Here is a 21,049-nt window from a genome sequence, read left to right as displayed (position 1 = left end):
AACACTGGCTTTAGAAAAAAGTTACATTGGGTTTTTTGAAATTAATATATATATATACATACATTTAAAACTAAATTCATAGACAATCTTATTTTCTTTTTGAAAATAATAGTATATTTGGAATAAAAGGAAAATAAGCTTATAATACAGATATGTGAAAGAAATTTGTGTAAAAGATATTCAGATCTAAGGTTAATTTTAAGAGAATTTGTTTTGTTTTTTGAAGTGTCAGCCTGGGAATCTTATGTTTTATGTAGGTTAAGACTTAATAATATCTAAGCCTTGAATTAATAATTGTCTTGCTTTGTAGAGATAATGAGGGACAATATCAGAAGGTATGACCCTCTGGGTTTCCTGAAATTTTTAAACAATATGATGGACCTTATTCTAAACCTGTAGGTCCAAGCATATTGCAATAATAGAAAAGAAATTATATACTCCTTTTACATCTATACAAAAGAAATTTTATGCTATATTATTGGTATTAATAGAATGGTCACAATTCCTTAATAAAATCAGATGCATGATAACAACCTTTATTAATCATAGCCCTGATCTAGTATTAATCAACTCTTTAAAGAATTACTAGAAGTTATTAGAAATGGATATAATTACTTTTTTGTTGGACATATAAGATCCCATTCTGGATTACCTGGATCTTTATATATAAAAATAATCATAGTGCCTCTTTTACTAAGGAAAAAATTTAAAATCACCAGAGAGCATCTTAGAAATATATAGTAATATCCTGTCCACAAAGGGGTATTTACCTATCCCTCCAAATTATTTTAAGAATCCTAGAGGCTGGACTTCTAATGAGTTATGGCAGATAGATGTGACTCATTACACATAATTTGGAAAAACAAAATCCATTCATGTTAGTGTAACATCAAAGAAGAGATACTGAGAAGTTAGGTATAATTTTTCTGACTCAAATAGAACCATATCCCATATAGAGGAATTTATGAACATTACTGAGGAAAAAGAGGGAAATAATATTAACTATTACAATTATATTATTTGAGCATGTGTATGTAAAGAAGTGATGAATAAGGATAAAATAGAAGCAAAATTTCTTTCAGATTTTTCAGAAAATGTTACTAGAATATTTAAGGCTCAAAAGAAGACTTTATGAAAATCATTATCATTTGATTAATGCATTACAAATTTCTGTAATAAACAAACAATTTGTATTAGGGAAGAATATATAGATATGAGCAAAGAAATTGTATGATGGTTGCATTCTCCAATCTGCTTTTAGTTTTGTAGTAATTATTATATTGATAATTTGTTGTTTGTATCTCATTTTAAAAACTATCTTTTGGTATTGAAGATTTGCATAAATTTTCTAAAGACATCCAAATAACTTTCCAATGAGATTTGATTCCTGAAAAGACAGCTGATAAGACAATTCAATGGTTTCATCATCCCACCCTTTTAGGGCATTGGGCCCAGAGTATTATACAATTATGTCTTATATAAATTCTCTTTTTGCTTCTCTTTTGTTGTTTACCAAGTTTTTTCAAAGTATTTTTTTCTGTAACTAAATCCACTATATGTGCTATCAATAGAGTTCAGGAGCATGTCACCCAGGTTGAACATTAGGTTGGTTAATTGTGACTTTGTTGTGTAAACAGAAAAGAGGGAAGTGTTGAGGCCAAGCAAGTGAGTTTGGAAAGAGGCCAATTATGGCTGGAAAAACTAAGCTCTGGTGACCCTTGAGCTGAAAGCTTCCATGGAACTCTGATTTGATAACACAACTACATCATTCATGGCGTCACTATTTGACAAGCCCTGTTTCTGAACTTCTTGATCTGGGTCACATCCTGCTGAGTTAATTCCTGCCCATAACAAAGCTACATAATTGTATTTATCCTGCATGCTAATTTCGTGGTTTTCTTCTATGAGAATTGTTTGATGTTTTCAGTAAACTGACTCTTCTAGTTGTCCTTCTGGTATTCCTCACCTAGGTGTGTATATGTTTTCTTTTCTCTCCTGAGCCAATTCATCCCCTGGTGGATGGGGAACTCAACACTTTTAATTTCTTTCTCCTCATTGACTTAATTTTTTTTCCACTTCATACTCTCTACAAATTCACAAAACTTTATAGCTTTAGATACAAAAACAAATATACATGACTACGAAAAGCTAATTCCATGTGCTAAAATGTATTACTGATTTTGTATTTTGAATACATGATTTTTTCAAAAGAAAGTGAATATGTAGCATGTTTCTCTTGAAATTGTTGTTAGTCTTTGTAATGAATAAAGATCTTAACTATTTCAAAGTTGTTTTTCTTCACAATGTTGCCATCATTATCTGAAATGTTATTCTAGTCTTTTTTGTCTTTTTTCATTATTCTCTTTATTTATTTAATTTTCCAATTACATGCAAAGATGGTTTTTAACATTCAACCTTTTGCAAGCCTTTGAATTCCACATTTTTTTGATCACTCTCTCCTCTCTTACCCCTGCCCATAGCTGTGAACAATTTCATATACATTATACATGTTCCATCATGTTTAATGTATTTCCATATTAGGCATGTTGTGAAAGAAGAATTAGAAATTAGAGAGAAAGTATGATTATGAAAGAAAGAACATAAAGTAAGACGTGAACATAGTATGTGCTTCATTTTGTTAAGGACTGCATATTTTTTTCTCTGGATGAAGATAGCATTTTTCTTAACAAATGTCTCAGGATTCTACCTGATCACTAAACTATTGAGAGGAGGTGTGTCCATCCTAGTTGATCATGTCACACTGTTGCTGTCAATGTGTCCAAAGATCTCCTGGTTCTACTCACTTTACACAGCATCAATTCATGCAAGTCTTTCCATACTTTTCCAAAGTCCATATCCTCATCATTTTTAATAGAAACACAAACTGAAAATTGTTTCCCAGTTTTCTGTATTCTTTCTAATCTTGTTTACATTGGTTTTGTTTATGGGAACAAATAAAACTTTTTTCTTTCCCTCCCTACTATCTTCCCTGATTTGTACTTTTCTTTCTCCTTTCCTCTTATCCCTCACAAATGTTTTACTTTTGACTTATACTTGCTTTGCATGTGAATTCCCTTGTTCCTTCCTACTTTCCTGTAGGGTAGAATACATTTCTAAACTAATTTGGGAACGTGCATTACTGCTTCTTTGAGTCAAATCTGCTGAGAGTAAGATTAACTAAGGCTTTACACTTTTTCTACTTTGTCTCTACTATATTAGATCCTTTGAGTCACTTCATGTGGTGTTATTTATCTTCCCCTGTTTCTACCTTCTCCCAGTATAATCCTTTCTCAAATCTTAAATATTAAATACTTGACTTAGATCCACACACTCTGTCAAAATATACACCTTTCAAATGTACAGTTCTGAAGAGGCATAAACATCATCACATCATAATCAATTAATGCCCTGTGTCTGAGTACCCACCCTTCAGTTGTCCTAATAGAAATGACCATACCTTCCATCTCTTTTTGTTCCTTTCAACTGGTCTAAGAGAAATGCAGTACTCAAGAATTATGTTATTATCTTCCAATTTAGTCTTATTAACATTTTTTCCTTAGTCTTATTACACATCTCTTGAGTCTTGTATTTGAAGATGTGTTCAGTTCTGGTCTTTTTATCAGGTAAGTTTAAAAATCCTCAATTTTGATGAAAATGCATCTTTTCTCCTGAAAAAATGTGCTGAATTTTACAGGGTAGCTGGCTCATGGTTATAAGCCAAGTTTCTTTGCCCTCTAAAATATCTTATTACCTTCAATCATTTAATGTTAAATACATAATCCTGATTTTTGCTCCCTCACATTTAATTTGTGTTTTTTTGCTTTGTTTTGTTTTGTTTTTAGCAATGTGCAGTATTTTCTCCTTTAGCTGAAAATTCTAAAATTTGCTTTATAGTACCTTGGAGTTTTTATTTTGAGATTTTTTTTCCCTGGGGGGTTGATGGATGAATTCTTTAATGGTCTATTTTCTCTTCTTGTTCTAGGATATTAGACAGTTTTCCCATGATAATTTCTTTTTTTTCCCAATCTACAACAATTTTATTGTAACAGAGAAACCAGGCTGCATAAAAGCCTATGTGATTACATTGGAGGATGATCTCTTAAAGGTTGGAGTTTGAACTCGGCTAGCAACACAGAGAAGCTTACAACCACAGCTCAAAATACTCATCTCCAAGGACTGACTGCCCCGGACAGATTTTTCAGGAGAAAGGCTATGAATTGCACAACCACACAGATGAGGTCTGGTGGGGTAGGGGTAATAAGGGGGACAATTAAAAATTTTACCATGATGGGATCAAAGTACAGTTAGTTTACCAAATTCTCCTCCTCCATCTTTTGCTAAGAAAGGGGAGGAGAGAACATGCTCATTTCTCAAATTCTATTTTACTTAATTCTCTATGTATATGCATCCTGATAGGAAAGGTCTGAAGGTTAATTCAAGCAGAGGCAGAGAGAGAAACTAGGGAAGACTTGGGGACGGAAAGCAATAAACATGGGGGAGGAGGGTAAAGTTTAGTCTTCAATGTTCAATGGCCAACAGCCACCTCTCTTCTGTTATTTCTTGAAGGCAGGATGCTGGACAACAGCACCTATGGTTTTCAAAAACCCTGCGATCCAAGGAGTCTCCATCAGTCCCAGGAGGCCAGTGAAAGAAGGGAGTTAGAATCGAACAAGACTTCTTTGCCAGCTTTTAGCACCTTAGAGATTTCTGTTATGTGCCATTTATTACCTAAATTAAAACTCTTGAATATTGTAATTCCAAGAGAGAAATTCTGATCTTTGGGCAGGATTTTTGGTAGCGTTTACTGTAAACATAAAATGTTTTGAAAAAGTTGTGGAGGATGGGTTGGGGAGTTGAGGGTAGATTGCTCCAAACAGTAGTTTCAGATGTAGCCTACTCACAGATCTTTTTCTGAGATACCTTCAGGGGTTGAGCATTAAGCACTGTGGTTGAAAGAAACTCACACCACTCCTATCTTTGCCAGCTCAATAATCTTTCTGAATCTCAAAACAGCAGAGTCTGAAGGTGCAAAGGTTGTCTCTGCTCCATCTCACTGGGGAGAGTTATTTGGTTACTTGGTGAATGGCATGCAAGGCATCCTACATTGCCTGATGTGACCCCTGCTACAGAAATGCGGCCATCTTTTGTTATATAGATGGAGAATTCCTTGGTCAGCTGTTCCACCTGCTCAGGTTTCAGGCCTGTGAAACAAAACATGCCAATCTGGTCAGTGATATGCTGCCAATTGTGGGAGGAGCCTTCTTTCTTGAGGTTGGAAACCAGCTGGGTCTGCATGCCAATAATGCGATCTGCCATGCCTTTCACTTCTTGTAGCCATTGAGACCTCAGATCAGGACTATTCAGGATTGTGGCGGCAATTCGGGCCCCATTGAGAGGGGGGTTGGAATACATGGGACGAATCAGGATTTTCAACTGGGATTCTAACCTTTTGGCTTCATCAGCATCTTTACAAATCATGGTAAAGGCTCCCACATGTTCACCATAGAGGCCCATGTTCTTGGCATATGACTGACAGAGAGAGACATTAATGCCCTGCTCAATGAAGTGGCAAACTGCCCAGGCATCCTTGTTGCCATCACCACTGGCAAAACCCTGGTATGCCATGTTGAAAAAGGCAAAGAGTTTCCTTTGCTTTACCACAGATGCCATTTCTTTCCACTGCTCAGGACGAGGATCGACTAAAGTGGGTCTGTGAGCACAAGCATGCAGAAGGATGACACTCTGTTCTGGGATTTTTGAAATGTCTTCCATAGCTCCAGTATAGTCAAAGCCACAAGTCTTGGGGTCATAGTAGCGATAGCCATTCAGCTGCATGCCAGCATCCCTGAAAATGGGGGTATGATTTCCCCAGGATGGTTTAGGAAGATAGACATCTCGGCTGAATTTGAAGAACCGTTGCAGAAAACTGTCTCCCACCCTCAAGGCTCCAGTTCCAGAAATAGTTTGTACAGTGACATATCGTTTGTTTTTCAGAACCTCGTTATTTTCTCCCAGGGCCAACTCTGCTGATGCCTTGCAAAACTCAGCCAGTCCTCCGATGGGCAGATACTCTGTCCATGCTCTTCCCTGCAATTTGGGCCTCTGCCTTGAGCACGCTTGGAAGAACATAAGGCTTCCCATTATCATCTCGGTAGGCCCCAACTCCCAAGTTCATCTTCTTGCTATTAGTGTCCCTCTTAAATGCTTCAGTCACTCCCAAGATGGGGTCGGGAGGCCCCATTTCTACGTGGGTCCACCAGGAGCTGGCTCGGAAGGAGGTGGCTCCAGAGAGCAGGCGGCAGGAGTGCAGCAGTGCCATGGAGGGTGGAGAGGCGCACGGGCGGGCGGGCGGACGGGAGCTGCGTGGCGGCGGCTGCAGGGACAGATAAAGCCTGCCCCGTAGCTCCCTCCCATGATAATTTCTTACATGGTATTTTCCAAACTCTTTTGCTGATCATAGATTTCAAGTAGAGCAATAATTTGTAAATTCTCTCTCCTGAATCTATTTTTTCAGGCCAGTGCTTTTTCTAAGTGATGTTTTAGATTTTCGTTTATTTTCTCAGTCTTTTGATTTTGTTTAAAGAAATCTTAATGTTTAATAGAGTGATTAACTGCCATTTGTTCAATTCTAATTTTTACTTTGATTTTCTTCCATTGGCTTTGTATTTCCTTTTCTAGTAGGTTATTTTATTTTTAGATGAATTATTTTTCTTTTCTAGTTGATTAATTTTACTTTTTAATGGGTTGTATTCCTTTTCCTGTTGATCAATTTTACTTTTTGATGAGTTACAATTATTTTCTAGTTATCTATTTTTTACTTTTAAAGGCTTTGTTTTCTTTTTTCATTTGGCCAATTTTACTTTTCAAGGGGTTGATTTTTTTCAATCAATTTTTCAGCATTCTCCTTCATTACTCTCATTTCTTTTCTCAATTTTTCTTCTTCCTCTCTTCTTTGGTTTTTAAAATCCATTTTGGGATTTTTTCTAAGAGATCTTCAGGCATTTTGTCATTACTTTCCTCTTCTGAAATTGCATTTTAATTTACCCTTTCAAAACAGAGCTGTCTATGGTAATCAGAGTTTCTTATATTTTATTTTTTGTGTATTCTGATAGTTGATATCAGTTCTTATTCTGGTGCCTGGTCTACTGTGTTACCAATGCTTCACTTGCTACCAGTTTTTTCCCTGTGTTAGGGTACCTGAACTAGACCCATTTGCTGCATCAATTTCCTGGGGGCTTGAACTTTGTCTTCTGAGTTGGGATTGGGACCCTCCCTTCATACCTGCTATCAAGCTGGCTTTCTGATCTGGGGCCTCAGTTGTGCTGGGGTTAAGAGACTCCCACTGACTTTTCTGCTCTCTGAACTATGCTGGGTCTTTCTTCCTCTTTATTCTCAGAGACAGCCCTTACTGAAGATCCTCCATAATATCTTGAGTTGAGAAGTTGTTTTGCTACTTTTTTTGGTGGAGTCTTTAACTTCAATGTCTGCACAGAAGCTTCATTAAAATTTGTGTCAGGAAAAGCTCCAGGAGCATGCTAACTTAACACTGCCACCCTGGTTCTACCCCAGAAGTTCTCTTTCACTATTATTTTTTGAGCAGTTTATGAAGTTTTGAAATAATTTTAAATGTATAATAAAATTGACTTGTAAATACATCTAGTTCTGTTTTTTTTTCCTCCTATAGATACTCATTTATATCTTGTTCAGAGTCTTTTGCCCTAAGGCAGTATTATTTCAAAATTCTATCACATAATTTGTTGATCTGGATAATTTATATTTTGCAAGCATTCATCCATTTAATTCAGATTGTTAGTTTTATTTTTATATAGATAGGTGAAATAGTTGTTTGAAATAACCTTTAATTTCTTTTAATACTTTTTTCAGTGGTTGTGATTCACCTTTGTCAATAATGTGGTTTTCTTCTTTCTTTTTAAATGACATAATGGCTAATACCATATCTCTTCTATTATTGCTTTTGTTTTAAAAAAGAAACATCTCCTCGTTTCATTAATTCAATTTCTTTTTTTGCTTCCAATTCTCTTAATTTCTCCTGGATATTTAGGTCTTCTCATTTGGAGTTTAATTTTTTTGATTGCTAGTTTTTCTTTTAGTTGCCCAATTCATTGACTCACTCTTCTTTCTTTTCCTGATGAAAGTATTCAGACAGAAAAATTTCTCTAATGATTGTTTTTGACTACAGGACCAAATATTTGAATTATTGCTTTATTTCATCATATTTGACTAATTATTTGTATGTTCCCATGATTTTTATTTGACTCAAGTATTCTTAAGATTAAATAATTAATTAAATTAAGTTTTAATTTTTGATTCAAAGATCAGTTAGTGAATATAATGTCATTGTCTTATGGTTGACAAAAATCTACATATACATTTGTGACAGTTACGTTGTTGAGTTGTTTCATTCATGTCTGTCTAGTTGTAACCCAATTTGGAGTTGTTTTTTTTTTTACAATGGTAATGAAGTAGTTTTCCTTTTCCTTCTCTAGATAAATTTACATAATAGAAAGTCAAAGATTATTAAGTGACTTGCCTAGTGTCACACTGCTAGTAAACATTCTAGGTCAGATTTGAATTTGCAGAGATGAGTCTTTCTGACTGCAGAAGGGGCACTATCTATTGCATGAAGTAGTTGCTTTTTTATACCTTAATAAATGATTCATTTTTGTGAAGGCCACAAAATGAAAGACAAGTCAGTAGGACAGTGTGTATCAGAGAAGTAACAAAACCTCCAAACCAGGATATTACTATCAGAAAGGCACAGAACTTTAGGGTCATGATTATGGAATCTGGCACAGATAGCCAATAGTGGTCATAGGTCAAGACAGTGAGAAGAATACTTTTTGTAGCACCAAAGAAAATGAAGAATATTTGTGTTAGGCAGCCTGCATAAGAAATTTTGGGGGATAGTTGTGGAGGTGAAGTAGATGTCACACAGGGACAAATTGCTAAGGAATCAATACATGGGCATGTGGAGGTAGTAACTGGTCCTAATGGCCAGAATGATAAGCAGATTCCCCAGATCTGTGATCAGGTACATAGGAAGAAACAAGAAGAAAGGGACCTATACTGCTCAGGCTGGTCTGAAAGTCCAAGAAAGATGAATTCAGTGACTTTAGATGGAACTCCTCCTTCTGTGTTTCTGTTAGAAAGTACACATATACTAGAGATGAAACAAAAATTTAAAAATTAAACAGATCTTATAGATGAGATATCAATTTTAATACATTGTTTTAAATTTAGTTATTTAAATTAAATTAATATGCTGTATTTAATATACTCTATTGATTTTATACATACAAGAGATGAACTGGCCATTACCTTTATTTGTCCCAGTAGAGTATAAGCTCTTGGAGGGTGAAGGTTGTTTAATTCTTGTCATTGTATCTTCATAGGCTAGTACAGTGCTCTGAATATAAAAGAGGTGTTTAAAAGATTTTTTTTATTGAATTGATTGATTGAATTGATTGATTCCTGGCAATGTATCTTCATTTACCTCAGCTAAGGTGAAAGAAAACTTGAACAGAATGGTGTCTGATTTGGAGACAGAGGACATAGTTTTGAATCTGATTGCAATACTGCATCCCTGTGTGCACTTGGTCAGGTCACTTATTCCATCTAGTCCTCATTTTATTGATCTATAAAATAGGAAACCTGAATTGAATGACATTTATAGTCTCTTCGAGCACCGAATCTGTGATCCTATGAGTTTTTATCCCCTCCATTTGTCACATCAAGCCAATACCACTGAGTGATAATTGAAGCAAGACTACTCCTGATAAAATCATTTGCTTTCATGTATGTATTAATTATTTTTAGTTCTTTCTTCTAGGGCAAAAAAGAATAAGTATGAACGTGTTTCCTTGTTACAGGCCTTCAAAAAATAGACATCAGTTATAATATTTTTCGTTGGTCTTTGCTTCTCCATTGTTCACATCCCTGGTTTTGTGTTGTGGAAGAAATATTCTAACCCTTATATTCTTGAGATTTGGTTGGTTCAGGAGCTTAAAGACTCAGGCTATGGACATTGATTTCTGGTCCCCTGATTACAAAAATGTCGTTAAGACCTCTAGGTGCTCTATAAGTATTGATTGGTTAACAAATAGGGAAAACTTAGGCCAGAGAAATTGTCTTAGTTGAATCTACTTGGGATATTTTTCTTTAATAACGTTCCAGGTCTATGACCATTTAAATTTCCTTTTCTAAATTGTTGATTGATCTACAAGTATATAATTTTGTTCTAATGTCATATATCAGTTAGCAGGGTACTGACCTGGGGCAGGTCTAGTTGTAAATGGTTTTGTATAGCATGATTTCTAGCTTTTTTGTCATTCCTGTGGTTCTTCTATAGATGTCCTTGGATGTGATAATGTTCTCCTAACTCTCACTGATTTTGTGAGCATAAATTATACCACTTGAAGGAAATCACTAGCAATAGATTAATATGTCTTTACCAAAAAATGTGTTTTTTAATGGTATGAGTGGTACAATCAGTGATATAATGATTAGATCCCAGGAATTGAAATCAGGAAGAATTGAGTTTGAATCCTGTTTCAGCCCCTTTCTAACAATATGAACTAGAGAAAGTCATTTATTCTCCCTGTTCTTTGGTTTTGTCATCTCTAAAATGGGAAGAATAATGGCTACCTCCCAGTGTTACTGTGAGGATTAAATAAATTAATTAAGGTATTTAAAGTACTTTGTAAATTTCAAAGAACTATATTAAAGTTGCCCTTATTATTGCTGTTCTTCTTTATTTTTGTTCTTCTTCATTATTGTGTTCATCTTGTATTTCTTCTTCCCTTTCTTCATCTGGTTTTTGATGTTCTTGTTCGTTTGTTCTTGTTCTTATTCTTCCCTTTTTGGGTCTTCTTTTGTTGTTGTTATTATTGTTGTTCTTCCACTTCAGCCTGCTCCTCTTCTTTCCTTCTTGTTCTTCTCAACTTCTTTTATGCACTGACATTCTATATTCATCTAACATTCCGTGATCTTTATAGGATGCCCCTTTATATTTGGAATGCATTATATATATATATATATATATATATATATATGTGTGTGTGTGTGTGTGTGTGTGTGTGTGTGTGTGTGTGTATCTATAAGCATATACATATATAATTGTAAAAGGTATTAAGACTTTTAGGATACACTGTACTTTTAGAGCTAAGTTTCAAAAATTCATGTTTCTATGTATTATGATTTTTTCCAAGCTGTAATACATTGTATTTTAGAGTTTTTCTTAACTCTAATGCTCTACGTTCTATGTTCTAAGAGGCAGTTAGGAGGCATAGTACATAGAATTACATGAATTATGTCAAGAAGATCTACTGAACTTTGAATTGCTTTAGTTTCCAGAAGTATAAAATGTTGATAATAATAGTGCCTACTTTCCAGGATTGTTGTGAAAATTAAATGATATAAATATATGTAAAGCACCTAACACAGAGACTGGTACATTTCAGGAGAATAAGAAATCTTTCCTTTATTCCTTTGCTGTCTTTTATTTATAAAAAAAAGAACCTTAGAGCATGGAGCAGGAAGGTGTCTTAGAATATAGCATAACAGAGCTGGGAAAATTCTAGGAACAGAACTCTCAAGAGACCTTAGAACACTGTTTCAAAATCTTTCTGAGATGAGAGGTCTGGTTAGAGTATGGGAAATTTCTTATTTCTCTCCTTCATTGCAAGAGGACAGATGCCTTTTCTCTTATCCCCTTTTCCCCCTACTCCCTAGTTCAGTAAACCAAATTTCAATATACAATTGAATGTATACTATATTTCCCCTCTTTGAACCAATCCTGGTGAGAGTGAGAAACTAGTCACTTAAGATGCAAAGACTTCCTATTTTCCCCTCCATTGTAGAAGCTCTTCTTTTACACTTTTTCAATGTGAGGTAATTTGGACAGTGCTCCCTCACTTAAATCCAAATCCCTGGCATGCCATGGCCACCCTGATGTCATGAAACTCTTCAAAGATAAAGGTACAATTTCCCCATTCTTCCCCTCCCTTCTCTCTTCTCCTTGTATATCCCTCTTTCTCACTCCAGTTTTTTGGAGATCAACTCCACACCCATGACTTTTGTCTATGCATATACCTTTTAACTGTTGGAATAGCGATAATGTTCTTAGCAGTTAAATACATACATACATGCATATATATATATATATATATATATATATGTATATATATATATATATATATATATATATATATATATATATACCATCTCCCCACATAGGAATATAAAAAATTCATTGTTTTAAAATCCCTATGATTTCTGTCTCCTTTTTGCCTTTCCCATAAATATTTCCCACATTATTCAGATTGTGAAAGAAGAAACAGAACAAAATAGGAAAAAGCCATGAAAAAGAAAAAAAATAAAAGAAGTGAAAATAGCATATTTTGATCAGCATTCAAATTTCTTTGTTTGTTCTCTGGATGTGAATGGCATTTTCTGTCCTGAATCTTTTGTCATAGCCTTGAATAGTTGTAGTGCTGAGAAGAGCTAAGTCAATCAAAGCTGATTATTGCAAAATGTTATTGTTACTCCTTTCAATATTCTCCTGTTTTGGCTCATTTCATTCAGCATAAGTTCATAGAAGTCTTTTCCAGACTTTTCCATAATCTATCCCCTACTCATTTCACATAGCACAATATCCAACTAAATTAATATTCCACAGTGATTGTATTGTTATAAATTTAGCTTTGTTTTCTATATATTTACAAAAACTGAATTCTTTATCAGAAACACTGTCTGCAAAGTTATTTCCCATCTTGCTGTTTTACTTTTAATGTCAGTTATATTAGTTTTGTTTATAGAGAATCTTTTTAATTTAATGTAATACAAATGATCAGTTATGCATTTTATAGTGTTCCCTATCTCTTGTTTGATAAGAAATTCTTCCCTTCTCCAAAGATCTAACAAGTAAACTATCCTTGCTCTCCTAATTTTCTTATGAAATTATTCTTTATGTCTGAATCAAGTACTCATTTTGACTTCATCATAGTTTATTATGTGAAATGTTGGTCTTTGTCTTGTTTCTACCATATCATTTTCCAGTTTTCTCAGAGGTTTTTTTCAAATAGTGAATTCTTATCCCTGAAGCTTGAGTCTTTGAGTTTATCAAATAGCAGAATGCTATTGTCATTTGCTAATGTGTCTTGTGTATCTCAACTATTCTTCTGATATGCCTGTATTTCTTAGCCAGGATCAAAAAAGTTTCAATGATTGCTTCTTTATAATATGGTTTTCGATCTGGAATGGTTAGGGCATGTTTCTTTGCATTTTTAAATAAATCCTCTTGCTATTCTTCACCTTTCAATATTCCAGATATATTTTCTTATACTTTAATTCTAACTCAATAAAATAATTGTTGGTAGTTTAATTAGTGTGTTATCAAATAGGTAATTTCATTTGGATATAATGGTAATTTCTATTAAATTAACTTGGTTTACCCATGAGCAACTGATAGTTTTCCATTTGCTTAGCTATGAATATATTTGTGAAAAAAATTGTAATTGTGTTCATATAGTGCTTGGGTTTGTCTTGGTAAGTGGACTTCCAAATATTTTATAAATCTACAATTATTTTAAATGTAATTTATCTTTAAATCTCTTGTTACTGGACTTTGCTAATAATATATAGAAATACTGATTATTTGTGTTTTAATTTATATTTTATAACATTGCTAAAGTTTGCTATTTCAATAGTTTCTTAGATTCTCTAGGATTCTCTAAATATGCAATCAAATGATCTGCAAAAGGGAATGTTTTAGGGACAGCTAAGTGTCGCAGTGGATAGAGCACTGGCCCTGGAGTTAGGAGTACCTGAGTTCAAATTCAGCCTCAGACACTTAATAGTGTCTGTATTGGCCTAGCTGTGTGGCCTTGGGCAAGCCACTTAACCCCATTTCCTTGCAACAAAACAAAACGAACATAAAAAAATAAATTAAAAAAGGGAATGTTTTGTTTCCTCACCACCAACTCTAATTCTGTTAATTTATTTTATTGCTCATATTGCTGAACTTACATTTCTTGTACAATATTGAATAGCATTGGTGATAAGGACTTCCTTTTTTCACCCTTGATTTTATTGTGAAGACTTTAGTTTATTTCCATTACAAATAATGATTCTTGATTGTTTTAGATAGATATGGCTCATTATTTTTTTTTAGAAAGCTCCATTTATTGCTATGCTCTTTAGTGTTTTTGATGATAATGAGTGGCGTATTCTGTATTCATTGAGATAACCATATGATTTGGCTTTGTTATTAATATGACCAATATTGCTAATAGTTTTCCTAATATTGAACCAGTCCTGTATTCCTGGTGTAAATCTCACCTAGTCATAGTCTACCATCCTAGTGATGAATTGTTGAAAACTCATTACTAATATTTTCTTTACTAATGTTATAAAAATATGCATGAGTGAAATTTATCTGTAATTTTTCTTCTCTGTTTTGGCTTTTCTTGATAGGTTTTCCCTATCAGCATCATATTTGTATCATTGAAGGAATTTGGTAGGACTATACTTTCAAATACTTTATATATTTTTGGAATTGTTATTTAAATGTTTGGTAGAAATTACTTGTGGAGGCAGCTAGGTATTACAGTAGATAGAGCACTTTGTCCTGGGGTCAGGAAGACATGAATTCAAATCCGGCATCAGACATTTAATAATGGCATAGTTTTGTGACCTTGGGAAAAATCACTTAATGCTATTGCCTTAAATAAATAAATTTTTAAAAAAGATTTTATTTATTATGAGTTTTACAATTTCCCCCCCATTCTTGCTCACCCCCTTCACAGAAGGTATTCTTTTAGACTTTTCATGGTTTCCATGGTATACATTGATCTCAGTTGAATGTGATGAGAGAGAAATCATATCCTTAAGGAAGAAAGATAAAGTATAAGAGATAGAAAAATTACGTAGTGAGATAACAGGTTTTATTTTTCTAAATCGAAGTTAATAATATTTGGTCTTTGTTCAAACTCCACAATTCTTTCTCAGGATACAGATGGTATTCTCCATTGCAGCTAGTCCAAACTTTTCCTTGGTTGTTGCACTGAAGGAATGAGCAAGTCCATCAAGATTGATCATCACCCTCATGTTGCTGTTAGGGTATACAATGATTTTCTGGTTCTTCTCATCTTGCTCAGCATCAATTGATGCAAATCCTTCTGGGCTTCCCTGAATTCCCATCCCTCCTTGTTTCTAATAGAACAATAGTATTCCATGACATACATATACCACAGTTTGTTAAGCCATTCCCCATTTGAAGAACATTCACTTAATTTCCAACTTTTTTCCACCACAAACAGGGCTGCTATAAATATTTTTGTAAAAGTGAAGATTTTTACCCTTTTTCATAATCTCTTCAGGGTGTAGGCCAGTAGTGCTATTGCTGGATGAAAGGTATCAAATTTTTGTTGCCTTTCTACATAATTCCAAATTGCTCTCCAGAAAGGCTGGATGAGTTCACAGCTCCACCAACAATGTATTGGTGTACCAGATATCCCATATCACTTCCAACATTGATCATTGTCCTTTCTGGTCATATTGGCCAACTGAGAGGTGTGAGGTGGTATCTTAGAGATGCTTTAATTTGTATTTATCTTATAAGTAATGATTTAGTGCAATTTTTCATATGACTATGGATTGCTTTAATTTCCTCAGCAGTAAATTGCCTTTGCATATCCTTTGACCATTTGTCAACTGGGAAATGGCTTGTTTTTTTGAAAAATTGAGTCAGTTCCCTACACACACACACACACACACACATGCACACACACACACGTATTTAATAAATGAGTCCTTTGTCAAAATACTAGTTGTAAAAATTGTTTCTAAACAATTTACTACATTTCCTTTGTTCTTATTTACAGTGCTTTTATCTGTACAAAGCTATTTAATGTAATGTAATCAAAATGATCCAGTTTGTTTTTAATGATGTTTGCCATCTCTTCATCTCTTCCTTGGTCCTAAACTGCTTCCTTTTCCATAGAGCTTACAAGTAAACTACTCCTTGATCTTCTAGTTTGCTTATAATATTTTATGTCTAAATACTGTATCCATTTTGATCTTATCTTGGTATAGGATGTGAGGTGTTGGTCTAATCTAAATTTCTTCCATATTAACTTCCAGTTTTCCTAACAGTTTTTATTGAAGAGAGAGTTTTTATTCCAGTGGTCGGACTCTTTGAGTTTACCAAACAGCAGATTACTATAATTATTTCCTGCTTTTGTACCTAGTCTATTCCATTGATCTACCACTCTATTTCTTAGCCAATATCAGTTTTGATGACTGATGCTTTATAATATAATTTTAGATCTGGTAAGGCTAAGCCACCTTCTTTTGCACTTTTTTCATTGAATCCCTGTAAATGCTTGACTTTTTATTTCTCATATAAATTTTCTTACAACTTTTTCTAACTCATCAAAGTAATTTTTTGGAACTTTGATTGGTAGGGCACTAAACAAATAGTTTAGCTTTGGTAGAATTATCATTTTTATTATATTATATTTACCTATCCATGAGCAGTTGATGTTTGCCTAGTTATTTAAATCTGATATTATTTTTGTGAGAAGTGTTTTGTAATTGTTTTCAAAAAGTTTTTGAGTCTACCTTGGCAGGTAGACTCCCAGGTATTTTATATTGTCCGAGGTGACTTTGAATGGGAGTTCTCTTTCTAGCTCTTTCTGCTGTATCTTGCTAGTCATATATAGAAATGTTGAGGATTTATGAGGGTTTATTTGATATCCTGCAACTTTGCTAATTATTTCTAGTAGTTTTTTAGATAATTTTTTAGGATTTTCTAGGTATACCATCATGTCATCTGCAAAGAGTGAGAGTGTTGTCTCTTCCTTCCCAATTCTAATTCCTTCAATTTCTTTTTCTTCTCCTATTGCTGAGGTTAATATTTCTAATGCGATATTGAATAGTGGTGGTGATAATGAGCATCTTTGTTTCACCCCTGATCTTATTGGGAATGCCTCAAACCTAACCACTTTGCATATAATGCTTGTTGATGCTTTCAGAAAGATACTGCTTATTATTCTGAGGAACAGTCCATTTATTCCTTCACTTGCTATTGCTTTTAGTAGGAATGGGTGCTGTATTTTGTCAAAAGCTTTTTCAGCATCTATTGATATAACCATTTTATTTCTGATAGGTTTGTTTTTGATATAATTAATTATACTGACAGTTTTCCTAATAATGAACCAACCCAGCATCCTTTGGAAGAAATTCTACTTGGTCATAGTGTATTATCTTAGTGATAACTTGTAATTGATTTGCTAAAATTTTATTTAAGATTTTGACATGTATATTCTTTAGGGAGATAGGTCTATAATTCTCTTTCTCTGTTTTAACTCTTCCTGGGTTAAGTATCAGCACCATATTGGTGTCAGAAAGAGTTAGGCAGAGTTCTGTCTTCACCTATTTTTTCCAAAGAGTTTATAAAGAATTGGAACCAATTGTTCTTTAAATGTTTGATAGAATTCATTTGTGAGTCCATCTGGCCCTGGAGATTTTTTCTTAGGGAGTTCAATAATGGCTTGATTTCTTTTTCTGAGATAGGGTTGTTTAGATATTTAATTTCCTCTTTAATTAACTTGGGCAAGTTATATTTTTGAAAATATTCATCCATTTCACTTAGATTGTCAAATTTATTGGTATAGAATTGGGCAAAATAATTCCAAATTATTACTTTAATTCCCACCTCATTGAGGGTGAGTTCACTGTTTTTAGGGTTTTGAGAGGTGAATGGGGTTTAGTAGCTTGCCTAAGGCTACACAACTAGGTAATTATTAATAATTAATTATTTCTTGCTTTTTATTTTATTAATTTCTCCTTTAATTTTTAGAATTTCTAATTTGGTATTTAATTGAAGTTTTTAAATTTGTTCTTTCTCTATTTTTAATTGTATATTTAGATCATTGATTTCCTCTTTCTCTAATTTATTCATGTAAGTATTTAAAGATATAATATATCCTCTGACAGCTGCCTTGATTTAATCCCATTGATTTTGGTATGTTGTTTCATTATTGTCATTATCTAGGATGAAATAAGTAATTCTTTCTTTAATTTGCAGTTTGATCCACTCATTTTTTTTTCCATTTTTTGCAAGGTAATTGGGCTAAGTGGCTTGCCCAAGGTCACACAGCTAGGTAATTATTAAGCATCTGGAGGCTGGATTTGAGCTCAGGTACTCCTGACTCCAGGGCCGGTGCTTTATCCACTGTGCCACCTAGCTGCCCCATCTACTCATTTTTTAAAATGAGGTTATTTAGTTTCCAATTTCTTTTGGATCTGTATCTCCCTGGTCCAGTGTTACATATGATTTTTATTGCATTATGAACTGAAAAAGATGTATTCACTATTTCTGCCTTTCTTCAGTTGATTATTAGCCCTAGTACATGGTCAGTTTTTGTGTAAGTGCCATGTATTGCAGTTTCTTCCATAAGTCTATCATATATAGATTTTCTAAAAAACTATTTATCTCCTTAATTTCCTTCTTGCTTATTTTCCAGTTAGATTTGTCTAAATCTGAGATTGGGAGTTTGAGGTCTCCCACTAGTAGAATTTTGCTATCTGCCTTCCTGTAGCTCTTTCAACTTCTCCTCTAAGTATTTGGGTCTTTACCATTGGGTGCCTATATATTCAGTATTGAGATTACTTTATTTTCTTTGGTAACTTTTAGGAGGATATAGTTTCCTTATTCATCTCTTTTAACAATATTTATTTTTGCAGCTGCTTTGTCTGAGATCAGGATTGCTATCCCTGCTTTTTTCACTTCATCTGAAGCATAATATATTTTGCTCCAACCTTTTACCTTTATTCTATATCATCTCTCTGTTTCAAATGAGTTTCTTCTAAGCAGAATATTGTAGGATTCTGATTTTTAATCCATTCTGCTATTTTCTTACATTTTAAGGGAGTTCATCCCATTCACAAAGTTATAATTATTAACTATTTTTGCCCTCCATGCTATCTTCCCTCCATTTGTATTCCCCCCTTTTCCCCCTTTATCCTTATTCCCCAGACTTTTGTTTCTGAATACCACCACCTTCAGTGTGTTTGCCCTACTATATCAAACCCCTCCCCTTTCTTTCTCCTTTCCCTTTTCCCCTTCTCTCTCTTTCTTCTGTTAGTTCCCCTTTTTCTCCCCCACCCTGTCCCCTCCTTCCCCCTTTCCCCTTTAATGCTGGGAAGGTAAGATAATTTTCTTAACTTAACTGCATGTTTGTGTAAGTTAACTTTAATCCAAGTCTGATGAGATGAAGATTCAGGTGGTTCTCAGCTCCTCCTTTCTTCCCCTCTATTACAATAGGTCTTTCATACCTTTTAATGTAATGAGATTTACCCCATTCAGTCTTCTCCATCCTCCTGTCTTACTATCCCCCTCTTTTAAGGAGGTATTGTTTTTACATAATTTTATCTGAGTCACAGAAAAGTCATGAGTGTCCATCACTTCTGCTTGTGTTGGTTGCTTTCTGTGGAGTGTCTGTGACCTTAATTTGAGGCCCTCTCCCTTAGCCTGGAGGGTGTAGATGAAGTTGTTGAATACTTTTATCTTTGTCCAATGGTGGGTTTTGCCCTAGGGCAAGGTAATTGCTCTCCCTATGCAAAGCCAGGGAGGTCTGCTGCTCTTAGTCTGGGGCAGAGTTGGGCTGTTATTGTGTTTGTTCTGGGAAGAGGCTTCAGGTGAAAAGAAGGTATGGCTGCAGCTCTCCACACTGGAACTTACCCTCCAGCTTTGCAGGCAAGCTCAAGATTGTCCCTGCCACAACCAATGCCTCTGCTCCCTAGTTGGCCCTGTGGCTGATCAGGCGTGCCCTGTTTTAAGGCTTCCAAGCTCTGGTCCACCCCACTGATCAGGCTAGTCAAGCTCTCAGGCTCTGACTCTGTTCTGTGCTCCTGGTAGAGTCTGCTCTCTGTGCCTGACTCACCCATGTAGGACAAACCTTGAGGTACATCTTCTCCTAGTTTCTCTTTCTGAGTTTTGTAGATCAAATTTCTGTTAAGAAATTATTACTTATGAGGAAAGATCAGGAGAGAAGATCAGGAGATTAGCACTGTGCCTGTCTTCTCTCTGCCATCTTGGCTGGGATTTCAGTCTTGAATTGTTTTAAAATCTCAGATTGCACATGAATTCCTTTGTCTTTCAGTAACCCTCGATTTCTCAGTTATTCCAAATTCGATCTTTAATTGCTGATGCCAAATTGGTAATCTGATTGCTTTATGATATAGTTTGAGATGTGGGATTGCTAAACTGCTTTCTTTTCTATTTTTTTCATGAATTTCTTAGATATTCTTGACCTTTGTTCTTCCAGATGAATTTTGATATTATTTTTCTAGCTCTATGAAATAATTTTTTTGATATTTGGATTAGTGTGCATTTAATTGCATGAAAAGTGTTTTGTAATTGTGTTCATAAAATTTATGCCTTTGCCTTGGTGGGTAGACTTTCAGGGATTTTATGTGGTTTATAGTTTTTTCAAATGCAGTTTCTCTTTCCATCTCTTGCTATTGGGCTATGTTGGTCATATAAAGAAATGCTGATGATTTTTATGGTTTCTTATTTCCTGCAACTTTGCTAAATTTATTTCTTTTCTATAGTTATTTAGTTGATTCTCTAGTATTCTTTAAGTTTACCATCATATCATATGAAAAGGGTAATAGCTTTGTTTCCTTGTTATCTATTCCAATTTCTTCAATATCCTTTTCTTCTCTCATTGCTAACACTTCTAGAAAAATAGAGAATAATGGTGATAATGGGCACCCTCTTTCATTCCTGATAATGATGATATTTGTATTTTGCTCTTGAAGAAGAACATTATATTAAGAAGGTGATTACTTAGCAAGCCCATAAACTGGATTTGAGTGAGGGGGGTGTTGTGCAAAATTATCAGCCCCATGTTTTCCTCTTGAGTAATCTGAGTTCAGTGTCCATATATGAATCAAGATGTCTAGAAATGGTCCTAGATATGAGATAATTAGTGTTAAGTGACTTTCCCAAGGTCACACAGAT

The 21,049-nt window shown here is 34.4% G+C and overlaps 1 protein-coding gene across 1 annotated transcript; it reads right to left on the bottom strand.

The window, feature by feature from the left end:
• Positions 1-5,063: 5,063 nt before the first annotated feature.
• LOC141497476 (aspartate aminotransferase, mitochondrial-like) lies at positions 5,064-6,319 on the bottom strand. The gene is given in 3 exon segments (XM_074200126.1): positions 5,064-5,091; positions 5,093-6,073; positions 6,075-6,319. Coding segments are annotated over 3 exon segments (1,254 nt in total).
• Positions 6,320-21,049: the final 14,730 nt, after the last annotated feature.

This window comes from Macrotis lagotis, chromosome X (genome assembly GCF_037893015.1).
Source record: "Macrotis lagotis isolate mMagLag1 chromosome X, bilby.v1.9.chrom.fasta, whole genome shotgun sequence".
NCBI classification, from domain to species: Eukaryota; Metazoa; Chordata; class Mammalia; order Peramelemorphia; family Peramelidae; genus Macrotis; species Macrotis lagotis.
The sequence above is the reverse complement of the archived record's forward strand: the minus strand, read 5'-3'. Positions and strand labels throughout refer to the sequence as shown.